The sequence below is a fragment of the Vulpes vulpes genome, chromosome 8 (genome assembly GCF_048418805.1).
Source record: "Vulpes vulpes isolate BD-2025 chromosome 8, VulVul3, whole genome shotgun sequence".
Taxonomy (NCBI): Eukaryota; Metazoa; Chordata; class Mammalia; order Carnivora; family Canidae; genus Vulpes; species Vulpes vulpes.
The window spans coordinates 75,575,946-75,595,626 of NC_132787.1; the positions used below are offsets into that span (position 1 = coordinate 75,575,946).

Sequence of the window (19,681 nt, forward strand, 5' to 3'; positions counted from 1 at the left end):
GAAAGCATCCTGAAATGTTACTCTCCTAAAGAGTCTTCTAAAAAATTAAAGAATGATTTTTAAAATTTAAAATTAATTAAATGATTTAATTGGATAATTTAAATCTTATTTAAATCTGTTAAAGCTTTGCTTACTTATTTACACTATAAGGAAAGGGATGTGTTTCTAAACAGTAGTTACAGATTAACGTATTGACAATTTAGTTTAGCTTGGGTAATTTAGTGACTAATCTTACTCTGGTAGGCATAAAGCTAGAAATCCCTCATGAATAAAAAGTATATGTCTCTGATGAGAGTTCTTTCCAGTTGCTTTTTTCCCCCTTCCCCACTGCTTTCCCGTATCCTTGCCCCAGCTCTATTCTACAATCATCTTTGTATTTCAGTTCACTAGTGTGAAATACTATCACCCTGTTATTGACTCAGAATATACTTCAGTCCTCCAGTTCATACATATTCAGTTCTATTCAGCTATTGTTGAGCCCATCTTAGATTTGAAATTGGATTGCATTCAATGTGATTAAAATATATGTATTTGAATGAAATGGCTTATGTAATTACGGCCGTGGAAAGCTGTATGTTCATTTTCTTTTTCTTTCTTTTTTTAATGAGGGAGCTTGTGAGGAGGAGCAGAGAGAGAATCTTAAGTAGGCTCCACACCTAGTCTGGAGCCCTATATGGGGCTTGATCTCATTTCACTGAGATCATGACCTAAGCCAAAACTCAGAGTTGGATGCTTAACCAGCTCAGCCACCAAAGTGCCCCAAAAGCAGAATGTTATTTTTCAAATCATTTAATATTTGTAACTTGAATATTAATGTCCAGATATTCTTACTTTCTGTCTTGACAGATTATAAGAGAAAATAGTATCTCTCTCAGTGAAATTGAATTGCCTTGCTCAGAGGATTTGAATTTGGAAACTTTGTCGTAAGTCATGAAATACATATATTTCAAGTGAACTAGCGTAGCATCTCATAAATAAATAGAAGTATATTGTGGTAAAAGTACTGTCCTTGATTTAAATAATTCTGAATCCCCCATGTTTCTAATCATTACTTCTTAGATGCTTACAGAGTTGATTTTTATTTTTGTTTAGGTCACTGAAGTGTAGAGCTCTTGCCCTCAAAGTAGAGCTCTTGCCCTCAAAAAACAGTATCAGAGATTTAGCTTGTACATATTCCTCTTTTATCCTTTTCATTAAAAAAATGGCAGTTATTTTTAAAAATTATCTTCTTTGCTGTGTGTGAAACATGCAGTCAAGAGGCATACTCTATCAACGAGGGCTGCATGATCCTGCTGAAGAAATCTGCTGATTGAGTAGAGGCACAATTGAGCATTCCCAAAAGAATATAAACTAGTTTAGAGAACGGGAATATTTATTATTTTTACCCTAAGAAAAGTAATAATGAATTTTTAAAGCCAAATAATGGTAGTATTAAATTTCTTATAATCTGTTTTCAGGCAAGCCCATGTCTACATAATTGCAGGAGCCTGTTTGTCTCTGGGTTTTCGATTTGCTGGCTCAGAAAACTTATCAGCCTTTAACTGTTTGGTAAGAAGTATTATTAGTTTACTCTATTCTCTTTTTTAACAAAGCGTTGATATACATCTCTTAACTTCGATTTGTTTTTCTTTTGTTTTCCAGCATAAGTTTGCAAAAGATTTTATGACTTATTTGTCTGCACCTAATGCTTCTGTAGTAAGTCTTTTTATGATTATTCTTCTTGGGAATAAAATTGAACTTGAAGAAAATTCACTGATAATTCGGTTACTTATGTGTTAAATATCTCTGCAGTTTGAGTTTAGAATGGGAGATTTGAAGTTTTGGCTCATCTTTGTATTTGTGTTCTGGGGTACTAATTAGGTGAAAGTATACTGACCCGTGAAAATCTCTAATTCTTGTGATAGCAAAAACCATATCCTTCATGAAATGTCATACTTTATGCCATTCTGTCGCAGGACTGAATATTGGTAACTGCTCTTTAAAACATTAGCACTTAAAAAAAAAAATTAGCACTTAGTAGAACTGCAATTCCTTTTGAGGCACTGCTACTCTACTGACAGGAGATTATAAGATTTTATTTCCTAATGAAAACCACACAGATTTGTGCAACATTATAATATGAGAAAACTGAAAAATCAAAAAGTCTGAAAGTAATTAGGTAAATTTGATTATGGTATATCTGTGTGTTGTTATACAATAGAGCTATCAAATCTTGTGCTGTAGGAATTTTTCCTGAGTGAAGATTGTTTACATATGATAGATTTTAAAAAGTTAAAAATATCATGTATAGTAATATCCCAATTTCACTTGAAAAGAGATTCATAGATACAAGAAAATATTTGGGGAAAGGCCAAAATGTTTATGGCAGTTCTCTTTGGGTGTTAGTATCCCAAGGCATTGTTATTTCCAATGTTATGCTTTATTTTTTGAATTTTCTACATTGAACTTAAATTTCATAATCAGAATTTTTTATAGCTTTTTAAAAATTATAAATATTTATAGTCTAATAGCCAATTTAATTTTGATAATAAATGTAATGCAGTAGTTGTAGTATGTCATCTTTTTGCATTTCCAGACAGGTCCTTACAACCTAGAAACCTGCCTGAGTGTGGTGCTGCTGTCTCTTGCCATGGTAATGGCTGGCTCGGGGAACCTGAAAGTTTTGCAGCTTTGTCGCTTCCTACACATGAAAACAGGTGGTGAAATGAATTATGGTTTCCACTTAGCCCATCACATGGCCCTTGGACTTCTCTTTCTGGGAGGAGGAAGGTAAATGAATATATATTTTTTTCTTCAATGAAGAGATCTCACGAACCACATTTTAAGAGTGATTTATTTTGGTTTTGAAGATACTTATAATTTTTTGATCCTGACTAGCTGTTGGCATATCAAGGAACATTATTACTCTTTAAAAGGGCTTTTAAAAAATAGTTTAAACATCAATTTATGCCTTACTTAGTAGACTTACCATCCTCGCTCTGTATTTGTAGAAGAGTCAGTACTTAGTTCTTCAGGGCATTGCCCCTTGTTCCCCACTGTTTAATGATTGCCCTTCTACTGAACTGCTCTCTCGTAAAGGCTATGAACACTAAATTTTTAACATTAATATCTAATGTTTATCTTTGGATTTTGGCTTTGTCAAAATGGTAAAGAGAAAATGCCTATTTTATGCCTATGTCAGAGTAGGTATATTTTCTTAGATTTTGAAATCTCTTCTTCCTAATTCACTAAATAGGTGTATATGTGATAAATGCTAAGTTCTTGAGGACATATATCTGTATATAATAAAATAAATATTTATATTGATTATCTACAACAATGGTTTTATATGATATCCGGTCTCATCTTTATTTCAAAATATTTCTAAGAAAAACTAGCATTTTAGAGTAATCTCCTCTTTGCCATGTAGAGTTTGAACAACATTAAAATATAAGGAAAATCTCAAAAGATTTTATTAAGAGTATGTGGCCTTTATAAAAATAAGTTTATCACATTGATTAGAAAAAAAGCTGTTTGTACTTGGAAGGATAGTTGTTTATACATTAACTTTTTATGAAAACTTTTACCTTTTTCATTTAGTCCATCATTCTGAGGAGATGTTCAGGCTTTACAGAAACAGAAAAAAAAATTGAGATACCCAGTCAAAAACCCTGTATTTTTAGAAGTGAGGTTTATTATTGTCTAAGGAAGTATGTGTAGAACTAGAGAAGAAGTGGTGTCCTTCATACGTGATTTTTTTTCAATATCTGTCATCTCTAGGATTACATTCATGGTCCTCACTACTGTGATATTTTAGGTTAAAAACTCATGTTTATTAAGTCAAGTTTTGAAAATTAACATCTGTGAGATATTCCTTTCACTTTTAATAGTAGATGATCTTGAAATCGCTTAAAGACTCACTGGAAAGTGAAATGTTGACAGCATTGACACACTTGTATCTATCAAGGCGTTTTATAAGTGAGCCTTGCCACAGTTCCCCAATTTCCTGATTCTCGGGAAGGCCTTGGAGGTTTGCACAGTATAATTAATAATGTCTTTCTCAGGCAGCCCAGGTGGCTCAGCGGTTTAGCGCCGCCTTTGCCCCAGGATGTGATCCTGGAGCCCCGGGATCGAGTCCCATGTTGGGCTTCCTGCATGGAGCCTGCTTCTCCCTCTGCCTGTGTCTGTGCCTGTCTTTCTCTCTGTGTCTCTCATGAATAAATAAATAAAATCTTAAAAAAAAAAATAATGTTCTCTCTGCATTTGGTTCACAGGTACTCTCTGAGTACATCAAATTCTTCCATTGCTGCCCTCCTCTGTGCCCTTTACCCGCACTTCCCAGCTCACAGCACTGACAACCGGTGAGTCTAGTGATTCTCTCCTCAATGTGATCTTTTGTAAGCTCTCCAAAAGGGGGTAATTTGATTGTTTTTTGGTTCCATGGACTCATTTCCAAATTAATTTATTTTCTTCTTGGACTTAGTTCTCTTTCTGACTAAGCCTTTGAAAATGTTTCTCTAAGTATTAGACCAAAAGAGAACTTTGGACATCTGATGGATGGATTCATCAGTCTTCCACCATTTTTCAATCAGTAGAACTGCTATTAACCCAGAAGTGGGCCAGACAAGGTTATCTTTAGGGAAAAGTTCATCAAACAAAAGATAGTAGCCAACAGAAGCAAGACATTATGTTTTATAGTATAATTGTTTAATTCCAAGAGAGAAATTGGTCTGATTTAGTGACAGTGTCTATATGAATTCCTTTTTTCCCTCTTTTACATGAATGTTGAGAAGTTTTATATAAATGAAATAGAAGGGACACAGAAAACAAAATGCAGCAAAGAATCAAAGACAACTTAGAAGTGGCAGTGAGCCATTCACCGTCAGATATGTAGGAAAGGTGTGAGAATACAGAAGCTCTGCTTTGAGAGCATGAAGAGCCATCAGCACTGCAGTCTCCCTGGCAGTTTCAGGCATAGTTGATTTCTGCTGCATGTGGAGGAGGGGAGAAAATAGCACCTTATTATTCCCATGACATCTGAGATGACCAGTGTGTTCAATTCATTATCCAAGAGAAGCATCAGGAGATGGAGCCACTGACTGTAGTAATTAAGCTGTTACGCTCTAGTGCAATGTAGCTTAAAATAGTAGTAATAAACGGAAGTTGTTGTTTTATAAAAGTGGACTGACATCCGAACTCTGATGATAGGCAGACAAGCGTATTCCTGTTAAATTAATGCATCTCTGACAAGTGGTCTCTTGCTTGTCATTTTAGGAAAGACTATTTGAGTTGTTATTGGTGGTTAGGGTACAACAGAGAGCCACACTCCTATATTGCTGGGAGAATAATTTGGTTTAGCTATTTTAAACAAAGCAATTTGGTTTTAAGCACCAAGAACCTTTATGTAACTGATAAATACCGTTTTTTTTTTTTTTTTCCTGGCTTTGATTGCTTTTAATTCTTTTTTTAAACAACATCTACACCTTTATTTATTTTTCAGTAAGGTTAAATCCTTGAGGGGTACAGTATCATACAGATTCTGTGTGCAATAACTTTAGCAGGAAGGCTGCTTCAGAATTTGGCACAAATCATGCCATTGTTTCTTCCATGAGTTACTTTTCCCCCATATTACCCTGGTTTTGTTCACTTTGCCACCAGGAGTCACTGTGTTGTTCTTTGCTTTGTATATATAAGCATATCCCTTGCCTAGGGAGAATTCAGTTTCACTTCAAGCATAAACACTTTGAATTTTAAGAAGAGCTGTGTGCTCCCTATGGTTTCAGAGACCCTGCTTATAGTCAACAAAAATGGCCTTGGACAACAGCCTTCTAGACACATTTGTCATTTTAGGAGTCCTGTACTCAGTAGGCTCCACTTACTTGCACCTGGAGTTCAGCAGCAAGAGCTCCCCTCTGCTTTAATTCTAATCAATTTATAGGAAAGGGAAGGTTTGGATGGGAAGAGGAAGGCTACTGCTGTTACTAAAATTTAAAAAGAAAACTTTGAACTCTCATTTTATCCTTTTATAGCATCCTATAATGTAAAAGCTTTTTTGTGTCTAAATGCTAAAATATAAATTTTTTTTTGAAAACCCAGAAAAGCACACACACAGAAAAATATAATCTTACCCATTAGTTTTTTGTGTCCTGGATTCCAAGTGTGTATATTTGCGTACAAGTATGTATCTGTAGAATAGCTTTCCTTCTCTCTCTCCCTACCAGCCCTTGAGCCAAATAAACAAATAGCTAGAAGTAAGTTCCTTGGAAGGTAATAAATAGATGCCTGTGTGCGGTATTAAAGGATTATCTGAGAACTGATTTTATAAGGGATGAATTTTTCAGTAAATATTTTCATGTTAGGATAATTTTTACTTCATCTGTAAAACTTCTTAAATGTGAAATTTCAAGTAAGGAATTTTAGGATCAAGGCATATATCTTACGATTTTTTAAAGAGAATCATTCCATTTGTTTTTAATTGAATCTCATCTTCCTTTAGGATTGCTGTCATGGGAAGATAGCAACCCGAGCTTCTGTCATGGGTTAGTGTGTCAGCAGCAGCAGATTGTAGAGCTCACGCTGTCGTCATCTATTTGTTACCTCCTCTCTGTGTTTTCTGCCAATAGGTATCATCTACAGGCTCTGCGGCACCTGTATGTACTGGCTGCAGAACCAAGGCTTCTAGTGCCTGTGGATGTGGATACAAACATGCCCTGCTATGCCCTCTTAGAGGTTACCTATAAGGTAATTCTTTGCTCCTTTCATTTATTTGTAATTTTATTACCACTCATATGTCTTTGCAGGTCAAAATATTTTTTAAAATGCTGTCCTTTAAGATAACAGAGTGAATTAATCTCATCAAAATTGAAGCTTCTAAAATTTTTGTACATCCTGCCAGCCATTTGGGCTCATTTATAGTCTATGGAGGTAATATTTTAGAGATCAGCAGTTGCTCTTTTGTTCCTAGAGCCTATTGTTTGAAAATGTCCTTGTTCATTAACGTGTTCTTAAGAATGAGTTAGAACTATTCTTAGATTTGTTTGTAGAATGCTTTAAGACATATATTTGATGAGAGATCTTTGATTTTGATGCACAGATTATAAGTCATATATCCTTCATTTATTCAGAATATTAAGTACTTTCTGTGTATCAAAACTATGCAGAGGCTCTGGGGTACAAAATTACATCGTTGTATTCCTTAAGGACCTCTTGTCCATTGGGTAGCCAGGCATGGATGCAGTAAGAATAGAGTGTGGGGGTATGTATAGAATGCAGGGGGAGCAGAGGAGATAGGCCCCATCCAGCTGTTGAAGGTTGGGGAAGTTGTGACGGTAGGCACAATGTTTGGGCTGAGATTTGCAAGCTGAGTGAAGGCACATTCCCAGAAGATGATATGTGCAAAAACCCAGAGGCCTAAGAAGTGCAGATGTTTTGTACTGCTAGCATGTGAGGTAAAAGGCTTGAAGTGGGTATAAGGTGATGAGGCCCTTCAAAAGATTGTAGACTTGGCCCTTTAAGACTTGATACCAGAGAACATTTTATGCCTTTTGACAATCTGTGTAGAAACTGTTGGGAAGAAGTATAGAGTAGAGATGTTTCTTCTTTGTAGCTTCCCCTAATGAATTGTGGCTGTTCTTGTACATTTGTAAAGGGTACTCAGTGGTATGAACAAACCAAAGAAGAATTGATGGCTCCTACCCTTCTTCCAGAACTCCACCTTTTAAAGCAGGTGAGTGGAATGCGATTTAGGGATATCAGTGGAAGAGGTAAATTCAGCCAGAACAGTATAGCATCAAAGGTAACTAAGTAAAAGTCTATTCATTCTCTGTGTTCTATAGGAAATAGGAAAGCAACCCTTGGAGAAATTGTCATGAGAAACAGAGAAGGTCTTTACTTGATGATCTTTACTGATGGGTTAGATGGCCACAGAGCTTGATTCACATACATTTTTGTCTGGAAGTGGAGCTTGTTAACTTTTCAGTGTTTCCAGCCCAGTTATTTTTATTTCCTCTGAGAAACTTGGGTTTTGTTTTGTCAAACTAGCACTTTTTTTAGTGTTGGATTGACTGTGTTCACATTTATCTTGGCAGATTAAAGTTAAAGGCCCACGATATTGGGAACTGCTCATAGATTTAAGCAAGGGAACACAACACTTGAAGTAAGTATATTGAATTTTTTAGATATATCTGTGAAGGGAATAGAAGTATATGGGAAAGTAGAAATTGCAGATTATTATCTAGTGGTTCCTTGTCACCCTTTTATCTCATGCAGGGCAGTAGAGTATATATTGAATAAAATGGTCTATAACTTTGAAATAGAGTTTTTATTAGAAAATGAGTTTTAGTTTATTTTTTTATTTTTTATTTTTTTAAGATTTTATTTATTTATGATAGAGGGAGAGAGAGAGAGAGAGAGGCAGAGACACAGGCAGAGGGAGAAGCAGGCTCCATGCCAGGAGCCCGACGTGGGACTTGATCCCGGGGCTCCAGGATCGCGGCCTGGGCCAAAGGCAGGCACTAAACCACTGAGCCACCCAGGGATCCCCTGAGTTTTAGTTTAGGAAACAAACCCTAGGGCAGCCCTGGTGGCGCAGCGGTTTAGCGCCGCCTGCAGCCCAGGGCGTGATCCTGGAGACCCTGGATCGAGTCCCACATCGGGCTCTCTGCATGGAGCCTGCTTCTCCCTCTGCCTGTGTCTCTGCCTCTCTCTCTCTCTGCATCTCTATGAATAAATAAATAATAAAATCTTTAAAAAAAAAAGGAAACAAACCCTATTATATATTTTTATAAATATAGTTATATTATATAAATATATAAATATAGTTATATCCATTGAGAAACTTGAAGTGACATAAGTTGGTATAATAATGGAATTGTCTGTTGGAGCAATAATGAAAGATCTTCAGTGTAAGAAAGTAAGGCTGGCAAAAAAAGGGAGTAAGGCTGCTTTGTATGTCCTTTTATTAAGGGAGCTTTATAACGATGTTTGTCAGACCACATTTTTTGCATGTTTTTTCATTGTTTTGTTGGATTGTTCTCATAAATTTAAGGTTATGGTAGATTGCTTTTGAGTGGAAATAGTCATATGCAAGTAATTACTGTAATGAACAGTGTTGATTTTATACTTTGAGTAGTGTGTAAATTAAATCTTTAAATTTCCAGAAAGTTTAACAAGCCCATAAGAAATTTTATAGTTTGGTCCCAATTTATATTTTCCTTAAACTATTTATATGATAGCTATTTTCTGTATTGTTCTCTTTAGATTTGCCACATCATTTTTATTTTTTATGCTGCACACCAATCAATAGATATTGATATTTAGTACCTCCAGTGGGTAAAGGGAATGTGAAGAAGTGTTAGATAAAATATTGCCTGTGAAGAGTACACTTGAACAGACAGTGCCTTTTTACTTAGCAGGTTCTGTGAACCCAAGAAGAGTAGAGCTTTATTTTGGCTTTCTCATAGGGATTGATTTAATTTTAGGTACAGTAAATAATTGTATACCTTACTGGAAAATGATAAAGACTTTATCTGATGTGAGCATGATGTTGGGAGGCACTATGTTTCCACCCGAGAAATACAAATAATATCTCATGTAAAATTTATTCTTGTTTTTTTTTTTTTTTTTTTTTTTAGATCAATCCTTTCTAAGGATGGAGTTCTGTATGTTAAGCTCAGAGCAGGTCAGCTCTCCTATAAGGAAGATCCAATGGGGTGGCAAAGTTTGTTGGCCCAGACTGTTGCTAACAGGAACTCTGAAGCTCGGGCTTTCAAGGTAGTATTGATTGGTTAAAAAGTGAAGGATGTGATGGACTAATTTATAAATCCCATTAGCCCACTGGAGCATGTACTTCTGTATAACATTTATGATACCGTTTAGGTGAACCTACTCTCTCTCATCACTGCAGATTATAAAGACTGAATGGCCTTGGATCTCTTTGTTGTTTTATGTTGCATATATAATAAAATATGAGTCATCTGCCAGGACTGTAAGGATGATTTACATTTAGCATCAGGGACAGTATATCTTGACTCTATAAAAATGTTTTAATATTTTTACTTATTAATCTTTAAATCTGTTAAGATTTGCTTAATTCGTAGCAGAAATAAAGATTTTTGCAAGGTAGCATTAATTAATTACATTAATAAACACTCCTATTTGTTGCTTAAATCTTGGTAAGGATGAAATGATGACAGATCTTTCAGTTTGCTTTATTATTTTCATAGTACTTGACTGCTAACACAAGAGTATTTATTTATTTATTTATTATTATTTTTTTTAAGATTTTATTTATTTATTCATGAGAAACAGAGAAAGGAGAGAGAGGCAGAGACAAAGGCAGAGGGAGAAGCAGGCTCCATGCAATAAGCCCAACATGGGACTCGATCCCAGGTCTCCAGGATCATGCCCTGGGTGGAAGGCGGCACTAAACCGCTGAGCCACCCGGGCTGCCCCCACAAGAGTATTTAGAATGAAAAAGTAGTTGCAGTTAGAGTGTATGAAACAATCTCATTCCCATCGTGGTCAGTATAAATTTTACTGCTCCTCACTCTAGAACTCAAGTTTCCCACACGAGAAATGTGTTCCATAAACTAACATTAAAATTTCTTAGTTTAGGGCAGCCCCTGTGGCTCTGCGGTTTAGTGCCGCCTTCAGCCCAGGGCGTGATCCTGGAGACACGGCATCGAGTCCCACGTCAGGCTCCCTGCATGGAGCCTGCTTCTCCCTCTGCCTGTGTCTCTGCCTCTCGCTCTCTCTCTCTCTGTGTCTCTAATAAATAAATAAAATCTAAAAAAAAAACATTTTCTTAGTTTAAGTACAGTTTTCAGAAATTCCATGAGCAAATGTGCTCCTGCTGAAGATATACCAAGTGGCAAAGTAGTTAGGACCTGTAGGGGGTAGTGGTAGAGGCAAAAATGTGGCCAGTGGACTGGCTAAGTGGTGGCCAGAGGACTGAATTAACATCCTTTCTTTTTCTTTTTCTTTTTCTTTTTCTTTTTTTTTAAAGGAAAATCCACTTTATTTTTTTTTTTAATTTTTATTTATTTATGATAGTCACAGAGAGAGAGAGAGGCAGAGACACAGGCGGAGGGAGAAGCAGGCTCCATGCACCGGGAGCCTGATATGGGATTTGATCCCGGGTCTCCAGGATCGCGCCCTGGGCCAAAGGCAGGCGCCAAACCGCTGCGCCACCCAGGGATCCCCCATCCTTTATTTTTCCACATTAGGAGATAGTATTTATTTTAATTTAACTCATATTTCATTTTAGACCAGTTACTTATGGCTGAGCCTTTTCTAATAGTTCCCAGGGTTTAAATAGATGTAGTTGAACATCAATGAATTTTGTTTGGCAGTATTTGATAGGTTGTCTGTAAAATGGTTTTGAAGGACTTTTTTTTTTTTTTAAATTTTATTTATTCATAAGAGAGAGAGAGAGAGAAAGAGAGAGAGAGGCAGAGACATAGGCAGAGGGAGAAGCAGGTTCCATGCAGGGAGCCTGATGTGGAACTCTATCTCAGGACCTCAGGATCACACCCTGAGCTGATTGCAGATGCTTAGCCACTGAACCACCAGGCATCCCTTGAAGGACTTTTGGATACGGTTACCTTAACTTAAGCACTGTTACTTGTATGAATTAGAGCCCATCTCAAAGACCCTAATCTAATTTGTAAAGAAAATGAGAAGTTTATACTTGATTTTAAATTGGAAAATTATGTAAAGATTAAAAGACATCTCAATTTCCTTCTTGCTGGAATCAGAAATAAAATATAAACCTTAATGGAAAATGGTCATACTTCTGTATTCCGTGTATTCCATATTCCATTTTCTTGAACTTTGTTCTTTTTTTCCCAATTTTTTTTTATTGTGGTAAAATACAAAATTTGCTGTTACAACCCTATAAGTGAAACCCTATAAGTGAATTCAGTAGTATTGTCCACTCATATTGTGCAATTATCACTACTATCCATCTGTAGGACTCTTTCATCTTGTAAAACTGATCATCTGTATCCACTGAACAGCAACTCCTGTTCCTTCTTCCTCGCAGCCCCAGTGCCCACCATTCTGCTTTCTGTCTCTGAATTTGATTATTCTAGGATCCTCATATAAGTGGAATCATACACTGTTTACCTTTTAGTGAGTGGCTTATTTGAGTGGTAGGTTTTTTTTTTTTTTTTTTCCCTTACCTCTTCAGTAACAGTTCTTGGTTTCTTGCTTATTTTTCAGTTAGTTAATGAGGAAGAAGGGAAAGCCTTTTGGGAATAAGTTATGTAAGAAAGACCTATTTATTATTGTCCTGATAAATCAGTAGCTCATGTTTGGTTTGTGCAAAAAAGTGTCTTGTAACTTCTCAGCAGAACAGGTTGGTGAAGCTCTAGAAAGTTTGTACAGCCTTGGGCTTTATGGGAACATTGTGTGAACACAGTGAAGTAGATTTCTTAGAACTGCATATACTACAACTTGAACAATAAGGAAAATAATCTCTAATATTACACTTCTATTTATTGCTGTTGTTTATTTTTTTAGCCAGAAACAATTTCAGCATTTACTTCTGATCCAGCACTTCTGTCATTTGCTGAATATTTCTGCAAACCAACTGTGAACATGGGTCAGGTGTGTATCACATGTTTTATTCAGCTACCAGACTACAATTTGTTAAATTTATCTGTGGACACCACCAAAAAATCCTGTAATATCCATACCTATTTATGAGGTTAGTGACATGCTTTGGGTACATTGCATGATTTTTGCTTGGCAAATACAGATTTTTCATAGTCTAAACTATTAAATTCGGTAACTGCCTATCTTGATAGAAGAAACAACTTAAAATTTCTAAGACATAGATTTTGATAGGTAATATTTTCTTACATGCATTTTTGTACTGATATTTTCAGTGTTTACTGTCTCTTATTTTTACATAATTTTATTATTTGTTTCATCTATATTTTATAACTTTTTTTTTCTATTGGTTACAAAGCTGTTCCCTTTAGAATTCAAAAGGTGCCCAACAGATCTTTTATTTACTCCAAAGCTTGGATGTAGGATTTGATATCTGGGAGTGACGGCCTGTTGGCCTATAAGTGTGTGTAGCTCTTGGAAAAATTTTTCAACCTCTCCAAAATGCAGTTTCCTTGTTTCTAAAAGTGGGATTATTATAGAGTTACCTTACGCTGTTGTTTTGAGGGTTAAGGGAGATCATTGTAACCTCTTTAACTTACTGAATCTTGACTACTTATTAGATACTTTGCTCAGTACTTTATGTAATTTTCTTACTGGATTCTGACTTGGAGGGTAGGTACTTTATCATTCCAGGTTTACAGATAAGGAAATTGCCACTCAGCTATCACATGCCTAAGATCACACAGCTAGTAAGGGCTGGGCATGCATTCAAGGCCGCAGGTCCCTGATGAAAGCCCGTGCCTGCCCGTAAGCGTAACTGGGTTCGGTTGTGCTGCCTCCCCCATGCTTGCTGTGCTCGGTGTTTGTACTGCATCTTTGTAGATTATGCATTTCCTTTTTGAATCTTGCCAGCCTAACCCAAAACACATCTCTAAGGTGTCCTGTCTGCTCATATTACTCCAGCTGATCTTTCCTCTCCTTGCAGCACTTATAGCCATAACTGTCCCTTGGGGCTTAATTTTATTATATTTTATTGATATTTAGTGTTATTCACTGTGATTTTATAAAGAGATAGCTGTTTTACCCTATATATCATTGACTGTAGAACTTAAGAATGGGTCATAGTAGTTGTTATACAGTCTTGAATTGATTTTAGAATATACATTGATGTGCTACAAAAGTTTCTAATTTTCTACAGAAACAGGAAATTCTGGATCTGTTTTCTTCAGTACTGTATGAATGTGTTACTCAGGAGACCCCAGAGATGTTGCCTGCATACATAGCAATGGATCAGGTATGGTTCCAAAAACAGTCCAATTCTGATTTCATTTATACTGTATTTTAAATAACATACCAACTGTGAGGTAAGGTTCCCCATGTATTCATCTTTTTCATTTCTCTTTTGCTTTTAGAAATTTAAAAAAGGAAACCTTATAAAACTTGAAAGCTCTATATATAACCAAAAAAGCTTAGAATTTATGATGGGAATGCCCCTTGGTGGACTGTCTTACTCTAGGGTTCCTATTCTCCCTTTTTTTCTCTTCCTCTGACTAGCAGAGAAAGAGCATGTTTCCTCCCTTTCTCCTCTAGCATCCTCGTGTGGTTTCTTGCCTCCTTCCTGCTTCCCTCCTTCCTGCTTCCCTCCTTCCCTCCTCCTTTGCAGAGATATGCAAATGAGCAATAAGTTAACAAACAGTGCCCTAATGATGACAGTGATAAGAAATTATGCCTGAGTGATTTAGCTTGCAAGAGGTTATAGTATTAGTGTGTAGTGATTTAGCAAGCTGGAGTTCATTTTTAAATTTTTTGTGTTATTGCTGTTTTAAAAGAGCTTAAAAGTGGTAATGCAGAAAATGCTTAACTGCTTCCCTAAAAGATCAGACCAATCCATTCACTTTAGTAATACGTATGACTTTTTAATAGTATCATGCCTTTCAGACTCAAAATTGCAGTTAAGCTAAGCCAGTAGTTTTCTAACTTGGGTTAAATTTATATGAGGAATCTTAAAAATACAGATCTTCAAATGCCATTTTGTATTATCTACTGAATCAGAATTTCTGGGATGAGTTCCAGGTCTGTGATTTTAAACAGTTCTTTAAATGAATGTGATATGATGAATTCACAGATAAGCATGTGGGGCTCAGTGATTAAAGCCAAAGGAAGTTACCTCTAATGACAAAATAATCTCTATTGAAAAGTAGGAAAGTGACATTATTAAGTAATGTTCTTAATTAAAAGGCAATTTCTAATATGACCTGATAGGCCCAGAATAGCATTATTGTCTGGTATCCATCCACATTTTTTAATTAGAAAGTATGATTATGTGATGTTCACACTGACACTACTTCTCATAGGGACTCTGTGTAGCAGCCAAGTATTGAGTTGTATTTTTCTTTTTTGGCTGAAAGTGTTCCCATTTTATTCTCTGAACCTTTATCCCTTCACAATCATGGGCAATTGTCTACAGAACATCCTTGCTAGTTGCAGCCATGGTGACTTTGCAGATGGGTCCCAAGAGCATTATTATCAGTAGTATTGTTTTGCCTTCTGCCTCTGGGATCCCTGGCCAAGTCATTGTACTCCACTTGAGTTTCTGAGAGGTAACTGACAGTAGACCTAGCAGGTCTTCATTTTTCAGAGCCACTGAGCCAAGAATGACCTCATTTGCCCTTGTTGCTTTTATCCAAAAGCTATATAATGTGGCAACCATATTGAAGAGAATGGACATGCATCTGCACCCAGCAGAGGGCTTCTCTGTGGGGCTGACTGCATCAAAACATGGAATGGATTCCTCTCTGCACTTTATTGATCTATGAGGCATATTTTAAAAATACTCTATTATACAACTCTGAGGAAGAGACCATTGGAGCAATTTCATTGTTTTAATAAGTGGATTGCTGTTCCTTTTGTCTCTTAAAGGCTATGAGAAGACTAGGAAGAAGAGAAATGTCTGAGACATCTGAGCTTTGGCAGATAAAGTTGGTGTTAGAGTTTTTCAGCTCCAGGAGCCATCAGGAGCGACTGCAGAACCACCCTAAGCGAGGACTCTTTATGAATTCTGAGTTCCTCCCTGTTGTAAAATGCACTATTGATAATACTCTGGACCAGTGGCTACAAGGTAATAATAGCATTGTGTCTGGTGCTTTTTTATTAAAAAAAAAGTAGTTATTTATTTTATTATTATTTTTAAGATTTTATTTTATTTATGAGAGACACAGAGGGAGAGAGACAGGCGCAGAGACACAGGCAAAGGGAGAGGCAGGCCCTGTGGGAGCCTGACGTGGGACTTGATCCCGGGTCTCCAGGACCACGCCCTGGGCTGAAGGCAGTGCTAAACTGCCGAGCCACTTGGGCTGCCCCCTAAAATTCTTTATTTAAATTCAATTTAGTTAACATATAGTGTATTATTAGTTTGAGGGGTAGAATTTAGTGATTCATCAGTTGCATGTAACACCCAGTGCTCATTAGATCACACGCCCTCCTTAATGCCCATCACCCAATTTTACCCCATCCCTCAACCTACCTCCCCTCCAGCAACCCTGTTTGTTTCCTAGATTTAAGCGTTTATGATTTATCTCCCTGTTTTCATCTTATTATCTTATTTTTCCTTTCCTTCCTGTATGCTCATTTGTTTTTTAAATTCAGCATATGAGTGATATCATATGGTATTTGTCTTTCTCTGACTTATTTTGCTTAGCATAATACTCTCCAGTTCCACCACGTTGTTGCAGATGGCAAGATTTCATTCTTTTTGATGGCTGAGTAGTATTCTGTGGTGGTGGTAGTGGTGGTGTTGGTGTGTATACACACACACACACACACCCCACATGCATACATACCACATCTTCTTTATCCATACATTCTGTTGATGAACATCTGGGCTCTTGCCATATTTTGGCTGTTGTGGACATTGCTGCTGTAAACATTGGGGTGCATGTGCCCCTTCAAATCAGTACGTTTGTGTCCTTTGGATAAATATCTAGTAGTGTAGCTGCTGGGTCGTAGGGCAGTTCTTTTTTTAACTTCTCAAGGAACTTCCATATTTTTCAGAGTGGTGCTTTTAAGATACACTGGGACTCAGGGTTTTCTCTTGTAGCATTTTCTTTAATCGCTAAGCAAGGTAAATCTGAATATAACCTAGAATGGCTATGTAAATGTTTTCAGTTAGATGAATTGGACTCTGATTATTTACTTCAGCTTCCTTAAAAAAATACACTTTGCTTCATACACCATAAGGATGTATATATATATATATTTGTACATATTTAAAATATACATATACACGTATTTTTAAATACCACTTAACACTTAGGAACTTGTTTTATCTTTTTTAGCATCCGATCCTGTTTCCTTTCCAATGCCTCTCTCTGCTATTTCTTAGGGATGTGGCCTGTCACCTAGCTGTGAAGTCATTGGCTGTTTTCTTCCCTTTTTTGTACCCCCACATTGTGTACACTGAAAACTTGATGTGTGCTTAGAGTAAATGTTTGTCTTACCAGCTCTATGAGTTAGTTGGTGGGAACCTAGGACATCACGTAACAATGGCTTGGAAGTACAGACTTGTGATTGCAGGGGAAATGTGAAATTACTCCTAATAGTGTAGCAGTAATTATGCCTCATGTGAGGCAAGTGATGATTTTTTAAATCTTTTGATTTTTTAAAACCTGTAAATAGTAACAATTCTTGATGTCCTAAAGCTGTTAGTAGCCAGTAGAACCTGCGTTTGAGTATAATTAACGTAAAAACTATCTACTGTAATATTAGGGAATACATTTCTGAAAAAAAAAAATGTAAACCAGATTGTGAGGTTTACATGGAAAGCAGCAATTTCAAACTCCTAGTGTTTGGTTAACACCTTCCATTAGAATTCAGAAGATTATATAATTTCCAAATTTTTAAAAATCTCATTTTTTCTCATTTTTTGGGAAAAATACAAGTTATTACATAGGTTTTGATATTTTGTTTGTATTCAGCTCAGCATTTGATTATCTATGGCAGACCTTTCGTGTTGATAAGAAGTATGTCATTAAACCTTTGCAGAATCTCTGGTTTGCACATTTCATATCAGTAATGAAACTTTGGCAGTGACTAGAGCAGTCTTTAGTGCCCTGAATTGCTTTTTTTCTTATTGCTCTTTAGGTCATTTGGTAGTTTACAACATTGCTCTTTGCCAAATTTGGCTTGCTACTATAATTGCCAGAAATGTACATTTATTTTTTAGTGAAGAGCCATCACTTTTAAATTGAGGTAAAATTTATTCCAGTTTTGCATTGGTTTCAATATAATGCATTATATATTAGTTTCAGGTGTACAACCTCATAATTTGGTATTTGTATATATAGCAAAGTGATCACCATAGTAAATCTAGTTAACCATCCATCACCGTACATTTGACTCCCTTTACCTATTTACCTGCCTCCAGCCCCTGTGGTAACCACCACTCTGTTCTCTGTTTTGGTTTTTAGGTTCCACATATACATAAAATCATACAGTATTTGTCTTTGTCTGACTTCACTTAGTATACCCTCAAGGCCCATCCATGTTATTACAAATGACAAGCATTCTTTAATATTGCACAGTAGTATTCCATTGTGTATATATACGATATCTTTATTCCTTCATCCATTGATGGACACTTAGGTTGTTTCCATATTTTGACTATGGTAAATAAGGCTGCAACTAACTGAATATCTTTTTGGTTTAGTGTTTTTGTTTCCTTTGGATAGATATCCAGCAGTAGAATTGCTGGATCATATTGTAGATCCATTTTTAATTTTTTGAGGAACCTCCATACTGTTTTTCATAGCTGTTGTATCAGTTTGCATTGCCACCAACAATGCAAGACAGTTCCCTTTTCTCCACATTCTTTACAACCTTGTTATTTCCTGCCTATTTAATAATAGCCATTGCAGCAGGTGTGAGGTGATATCTCATGTGGTTTTGATTTGCATTTCTCTGATAATTGGTGATGTTGAACATCTTTCATGAGTCTGTTGGCCATCTTTATGTCTTCTTTGCTAAAAGTGTCTATTTGGAGTCCCTGCACATTTTTAAAAATTCTTTATTATTTTAGAGAAAGCATGTGTGAATACGCGGAGGGGCAGAGGGAGAGAGAGACAATCTCAAGCTGACTCCCCACTGAGTGTGGAGCCCCATGTGGAGTTTGATCTCATGACCCTGAAGTCATGATTTGAGCTGAAATCAAGAGTCAGATGCTTAACTGACTGAGTCACCCAGGAGCCCCTCTCTGCACATTTTTGAATTGGGTTTTTTGTTGTTTTTTAGTTGTTTGAGTTTTTAAAATATATTTTGGGTATTAACCCCTATTGGATATATGATTTGCAGAATTTGTTTTCATTTAGTAGGTTGCCTTTTCATTTTGTTGATGGTTTCCTTTGGTGTGCAGAAGCTTTTTATTTTGTATGTATTTATTTATTTTTATTTTTATTTTTTTAATAAATTGATTTTTTATTGGTGTTCAATTTACCAACATACAGAATAACACCCAGTGCTCATCCTGTCAAGTGCCCCCCTCAGTGCCCGTCACCCATTCACCCCCACCCCCCGCCCTCCTCCCCTTCCACCACCCCTAGTTCATTTCCCAGAGTTAGGAGTCTTTATGTTCTGTCTCCCTTTCTGATATTTCCCACACATTTCTTCTCCCTTCCCTTCTATTCCCTTTCACTATTATTTATATTCCCCAAATGAATGAGAACATACACTGTTTGTCCTTCTCCAATTGACTTACTTCACTCAGCATAATACCCTCCAGTTCCATCCACGTTGAAGCAAATGGTGGGTATTTGTCGTTTCTAATGGCTGAGTAATATTCCATTGTATACATAAACCACATCTTCTTTATCCATTCATCTTTCGATCGACACCGAGGCTCCTTCCACAGTTTGGCTATTGTGGCCATTGCTGCTAGAAACATCGGGGTGCAGGTGTCCCGGCGTTTCATTGCATCTGAGTCTTTGGGGTAAATCCCCAACAGTGCAATTGCTGGGTCGTAGGGCAGGTCTGTTTTTAACTCTTTGAGGAACCTCCACACAGTTTTCCAGAGTGGCTGCACCAGTTCACATTCCCA

The 19,681-nt window shown here is 36.6% G+C and overlaps 1 protein-coding gene and 1 pseudogene across 2 annotated transcripts in view; one reads left to right on the forward strand and one right to left on the reverse strand.

Annotated features, from left to right (window-relative positions):
• Positions 1-19,681, forward strand: part of ANAPC1 (anaphase promoting complex subunit 1) — a 102,052-nt gene that overhangs the window by 72,669 nt on the left and 9,702 nt on the right. For both annotated transcript variants that reach the window (XM_025994353.2, XM_072767149.1), the window contains exons 35-46: positions 847-923; positions 1,458-1,548; positions 1,642-1,695; positions 2,576-2,769; positions 4,254-4,340; positions 6,603-6,720; positions 7,628-7,705; positions 8,067-8,134; positions 9,612-9,750; positions 12,502-12,588; positions 13,793-13,888; positions 15,514-15,712. In XM_025994353.2, the coding sequence (XP_025850138.1) occupies positions 847-923; positions 1,458-1,548; positions 1,642-1,695; positions 2,576-2,769; positions 4,254-4,340; positions 6,603-6,720; positions 7,628-7,705; positions 8,067-8,134; positions 9,612-9,750; positions 12,502-12,588; positions 13,793-13,888; positions 15,514-15,712 (1,288 nt within the window). The remainder of the gene's footprint in view (positions 1-846; positions 924-1,457; positions 1,549-1,641; positions 1,696-2,575; positions 2,770-4,253; positions 4,341-6,602; positions 6,721-7,627; positions 7,706-8,066; positions 8,135-9,611; positions 9,751-12,501; positions 12,589-13,792; positions 13,889-15,513; positions 15,713-19,681) is intronic.
• Positions 5,485-5,824, reverse strand: LOC112916636 (large ribosomal subunit protein eL33 pseudogene; annotated as a pseudogene).